The sequence below is a fragment of the Brassica napus genome, unplaced genomic scaffold, assembly GCF_020379485.1.
Source record: "Brassica napus cultivar Da-Ae unplaced genomic scaffold, Da-Ae ScsIHWf_24;HRSCAF=46, whole genome shotgun sequence".
Taxonomy (NCBI): Eukaryota; Viridiplantae; Streptophyta; class Magnoliopsida; order Brassicales; family Brassicaceae; genus Brassica; species Brassica napus.
In genome coordinates, this window is record NW_026015826.1 from 35,381 (window position 1) to 40,583 (window position 5,203).

At 40.2% G+C, this 5,203-nt stretch overlaps 2 protein-coding genes across 2 annotated transcripts; one reads left to right on the forward strand and one right to left on the reverse strand.

Annotated features, from left to right (window-relative positions):
• The first annotated feature begins 218 nt into the window (after positions 1-218).
• Positions 219-1,439, forward strand: LOC106383669 (protein SLOW GREEN 1, chloroplastic-like). Its single transcript, XM_048773537.1, has one exon. It carries the CDS (start codon positions 317-319, stop codon positions 1,298-1,300), a length of 984 nt encoding a protein of 327 aa, XP_048629494.1. The 5' UTR covers positions 219-316; the 3' UTR covers positions 1,301-1,439.
• Positions 1,440-1,920: 481 nt separating this feature from the next.
• Positions 1,921-3,655, reverse strand: LOC125601275 (protein SODIUM POTASSIUM ROOT DEFECTIVE 2-like). Its single transcript, XM_048773538.1, has 4 exons — positions 3,414-3,655; positions 2,601-3,186; positions 2,435-2,510; positions 1,921-2,274 (listed from the first exon to the last, which is right to left on the reverse strand). The coding sequence occupies exons 2-4, from the start codon at positions 3,144-3,146 to the stop codon at positions 2,099-2,101; spliced, it is 798 nt and encodes a 265-aa protein (XP_048629495.1). The 5' UTR covers positions 3,147-3,186; positions 3,414-3,655; the 3' UTR covers positions 1,921-2,098.
• Between the last annotated feature and the right edge of the window lie 1,548 nt (positions 3,656-5,203).

Sequence of the window (5,203 nt, forward strand, 5' to 3'; positions counted from 1 at the left end):
CAAATCAAGCGGTTTTGTCCCGATTGGTGCTCAATTCCCCTCATCAAACATTCGAGTTAATTGAAAAGCAGACCGGTTATGACCTACCAGTATCCGGTTCTAAGATTATGAGCAGACTTACTTGTCCTAGCTTTAAGCCCACAAACTAGCTCCGGCCCACTAAGGGCCCAAATTTGTGACATCTTTCTCTTCGAAACGCCGTCGTATCTCGCAAGTACATTCGAAACTCTCAAGCCTTTTTGATCTTCTTCCTCGATCTCGCTCTAGGGTTTCTAGGGTTTATCTCTCTCTCTGCACATTCCTCAACCAACCAACCATGGAGTCTCTAGGGAAGCTACACCTCAATCAACACCCAATCCACCTCTCCCTCACTCAATCCCCTTCATCATTTCCCCAAAAACCTTCGTCACTTTCCTTCAAATCCTTCAAACGCGCTTCCATCAGAGCTTCTTCGTCATCGAAATCATCACTACCTTCCCGTCTCCTCAAATCCACATGCGTCACCTTCACCGCCGCCTCCGCCCTCTTCCTCGCGAATCTCCACCTCAAACCCCCTCCAGCGATCGCATCTCCCCTGACTCCCTCAGTAGAATCCTTAAACCATCAAAACGTCACCGTTTCGCTGGAAGAAGAAGAGACATCGCTCGAAAACCACCTATCCTCCCACCCCGACGACGTTTCCGCCCTCCGCTCGCTAATGGAGGTAAGGATCAAATCCCGCAAGCTTCTAGAAGCGATAGATCTAATCAATAGGTTAATAGATCTAGAACCGGAGGAGAAAGAATGGCCGATCTTGAAAGCCAACATCTTATCCCACAGCGGAGACTCAGAATCCGCCAAGAACGCCTTCGAGGAGATCATATCCAAGGATCCTCTCCGCGTCGAGGCCTACCACGGCCTCGCCATGGCCTACTCCGATTCGGGAGATGATTTAAAGGCCGTGGAGGGGAGGATTCGCGAGGCCATGGTGAGGTGCAAGAAGGAGAGGAATGTGAAGGACCTTAGGGACTTTAAGCTTCTTGTGGCGCAGATTCGGGTGCTCGAAGGGAAGCATGAGGAGGCGCTGAAGCTGTATCAGGAGCTGGTGAAGGAGGAGCCGAGGGATTTTAGGCCGTATCTGTGTCAGGGGATTATATACACGCTTCTTAAGAAGGGAGGCGAGGCGGAGAAGCAGTTTGAGAAGTTTAGGAGGCTTGTTCCCAGGAATCATCCTTATAGAGAGTATTTTATGGATAATATGGTTGCTACGAAGCTTTTCGCGGAGAAGGCGCAGCGAGAGATGGCTGGAACTAAGGGTTGAATGGTGATTGTCTCATGGAGTGCTTGGTAGAGGTTTCCTGATGGTTTAGATGGTTGTAGTAGGTGTTTGAACGTGAACTTGATACCTTGATTGTGTGTTGAATCTTGATCCGTGAGAGTTTGAATCGTTTTGCAGTGTATTTTTGGATGTGATAATGTTGCTGCTCTCTACTCTGTCTGCACGGGAGTCTAAATGATTTGGTAGCTCTTTAAGATCTTTAGGTCTAGGAAAGTGGTGAAAACATGGCAACCTGATGCATTGCTTGCTTGTTCTCTGAATGTTATATATTCTCCTCTTAGTTTCAAGGCAACTACCAGTCTTATGTTGTTTCTTAAGTAAACCAGTTGGTGGAAATTTGTTGAAAGCCCTCACGTATTCATTTGTTTGGTGTTGTCCTGATTGGCTTTGCTTGTTTGTTACTTTAATTTCAACAGGTTTCATGGTATCTAAGTTACACAAAACGATTGCTCGTAAACCTTTGCTTTCTCAATTTTGTTCTCTCATTCACATTAGTGGAAGATGTCATTGAAATGATAGGTAAGGAGATTGAAGAAATGTTGTTTAGATGAAGTCATAAAGTTACATAATATCTATGAATTATGCAAAAAAAAAAACATTTCTGAAAAATGCAAACATGTAATGATATGTTTAAGCATCATAAGATGACTGCATAAAGAAGAGGTGTAGTGTCATAATGAAACCTGCCAAGCGGTTCTAACGAAAAGTAGGTGCAGTAAAGTTTGAAATTTTACTATTGACTTTACAACAACTGGGAGAGATAAGACTGTAAAAAGTAAACTAGGGATTTGGAGTTTCCAGATTTGGCATGGTGAGCGTTGGAGTTGGTAGTGTAGGAGCTGTCCAGAATTGAGCATTTTTAACCTTTGAGATGCTATCCAATATTCCCAAGGGAGTGATGTCTCCAGTCACAGTCACTTTCTTTGCAGCAAAATCTATGTTGAATGATGTCACACCTACAAAGGAATCAATTTCATTAGTTCTAGTCTTATTGTAGCATCCATAACCGGTTTCAAATGACGAACCAGACCGGCTTGTAAACCAAACATTTTGAAAGTATCTAACTAAAAAAAGAAAGAAGTGGCATTCCCGTGAATGAATGAAGGAATAACCTACCTTGCATTCTGGACAGATGTTTCCTAACTTTTGCTTCACAGCCTCTACAGTGGAGAGACACTTTGAGAACAACGACCTGCTCCAAGAAAATGAAACTCTACTCATTACCCTCTTACCACCATTTATTTACATATATGCCACTTATCATGTCAAATAAGCAACTTACCTGGTCTGAACCACCACCACTAGTCTTCTCCTCCATTGACTGCTTTATCTCTTCAACAGCAGGAGATTTAGGAGCTACCGTATCCTGACCCGCAGACCCGGTCAGAGAACCCGGGTCGGATCCCAAAAGATACCTTGTGGAACCAGCAGGGGTTTTGACAAAGTCACTTGAGGGTCTCGCTACACAGCTGAAACTCTTCCTAGCCAAGCTGAGGTCATTTGTGATGAGCTTAAACAACGCCGCGGCTCCACCTCCGCTACCACCACCTCCGGTGCTTTTTCGGGCAGTGACGCTCCTCCTTCCCTTGTAGATCTCTATTGTTTTGTTACTGATCTCTCCGTCGGCTGGGGAAGCGGGCATTCTGATATAGTCGTCGACCGAGGATCTCCGGCCATCTTTAATGATTGGGTTGTGGCGGTCGATAGCTCTGTCGCTGAGTTTTTCATCGTCGACGACGACGGTGGTGGTGGTTGGTTTTGGAATGTGGTCCATGCTTGAACATATGGCTGTTGATGCTTGAGAAGCGCAAAACATACGTCCCTTCATTTTATTTTTCTTTCCACGGTGTGAAAGCAACCAAAGGAGACTACCTCCATCAACAGGTTTTAAAAAGAGTTTCTTAAAAAAAAGCAAACAAAAATAAATCAAAAATGGTTTAAAAATACAAAACCCGTTCTTAATATAGCATTTTTAGAATTGGTTAAAACCCTTTGGGTGTCCCTTTATTATTGGGTGTCTATGTTTAATTACATTAGCAAGAGTACTAAATTATTCATTAGAACCCTTAACAGGTTTTTACCATTGGAGTTGCTCTAAGAAAGCAACAAAATGTTGTCAGAGGTTGAATTAACGAAACGTTGATGAGAACGTTACTATGTGAATGATATGAAGATATATCTTCACTCTCATATAGAGAAAGAATTGGATTGGAATAGAGACAAAAGAGAGTTAAAGAGTGTAACGCTCATATGATATATATGAATTTTTTATCAACATATGTATTGTTGAGACGTCATATTATAAACTACTCACGTTCTACTTCTTCATTTCCCTATATATTTTAAGTTTTGTCTTTTTTTCTTAAGAAAATGCTTCATTAAAAAAATGCTACATAAAACTCCAAGCAGAGCCGGTCCTTGTTTATTTAGGGCTACAAGCCAAACATAAAAAATGGCCGAAAAAATAATCAAGCGCATAGAGGGTTTTGAGAACCCATGACATGTTGACACATATCTGGCCACTAAGCCACCAGGCTAATGACGTTTTACATAATTTTGTGGCTGGTTAAATCCATATTTAAAATACGGCCGCAAGCACGTGCTTCTTCCGCTTTGGCTCAGGGCCGTCTCTGACTCCAAGGCTAGTTTTATTTCATGTATTGACCCAAAAAAAAGGAGTTTCATTTCATGTAATGATGACATACGATCGTAGTTCGAATCTCAACTTGGGATAATAAATTACTTTTCACGTGGGAGTTTAGAGAGTTCACGTTTGTTTTTTGTTGGCCATCAGCTATTTCCATTAATTAGGTTAAGCTTCCGGAAAAAGATAGACTGTGGCAGAAATCATTTGCACAATAGATTGAGAAAAAAACTATCAGTGGAATGATAGTATCGTGATTTTATATATATGAAACATCATAAACACATTTTCTCAGAAAGCAAACAACTGAGAATTATAATTACTTGTTAATACATTGCATTCTCACTGTCACTGGATGCATATGCCGGGCGTGAACCGTGGGACATCCTTCACGAGGCCAAATCCTACTTCAATCTTATTTATTTTATTTTTGTTTGGTTGTCTGTTTTTATATTTATTTTTATGATAAATGAAACACTGAATCAGTGTCAGAGAGAGAGACGAGACATATGACAACGGTCTAAAAACAGATAAAATAAAATAAAATCTTGAGAAATGAGTTAAGGAGCTTTCCTTATAAATGGACAGCGTGATACTTGAATGTTATAACCGGGGCAGAGCTTTTGTAGGATTACCATAATTTATCTATCTTGTTCTCAGCTTTTCACTAATTAACTAATATGGATCTTTTATTGAGAGCTGTAGCAATTAGGGACACGAGGAATATTCTACGTTTGGATGTACAAAACAGATGAGGGTGTATCTGGTTTTAACTCCCTTGTTATATAAAAATCTTATCATTTTGCTCTTAGTCCTTACTCCTTAGCAGAAATTAAGGTCAAATTCTTCTATACCTAATCCCGTTGAACAGTATAGTTTATTTACTGTTCTAACATTATCCTAAAAATATAAATACTAATGGTTCAATCTGATTCGGTGATAATTTATGTATTGTTCTGTCAATTTTCCCTGTTTATGAAGAAATACATATATTTATGAGAGAATTTATCAAATGTACATAGGGATGGAAAAATTAACAAACTAACTAGTATATATTTTTTGGAAAGTGATGCGATCATGTGATTATTTGTCACCATACTGAACAACATTGTGGAGAGAGAGAGAGAGTTTCTTGAAACTTATTATAGCTTAACTCAAAGGAAATTAGTAATGGATTCTGTTTTAAAAATTTACATACTTGTGACTTCTTAGAAGGCAACATTAGTTACTAGGAAATGATT

Excerpts from the sequence above, each read along its gene's own strand:
- LOC106383669 (XM_048773537.1), top strand. The coding sequence starts at position 317 with ATGGAGTCTCTAGGGAAGCTACACCTCAATCAACACCCAATCCACCTC.
- LOC125601275 (XM_048773538.1), bottom strand. The coding sequence starts at position 3,146 with ATGAAGGGACGTATGTTTTGCGCTTCTCAAGCATCAACAGCCATATGT. Across the intron at positions 2,511-2,600 it reads GTGGTGGTGGTTCAGACCAG|GTCGTTGTTCTCAAAGTGTC; the intron begins GTAAGTTGCTTA and ends TTCTTGGAGCAG. Across the intron at positions 2,275-2,434 it reads ACATCTGTCCAGAATGCAAG|GTGTGACATCATTCAACATA; the intron begins GTAGGTTATTCC and ends ATTCCTTTGTAG.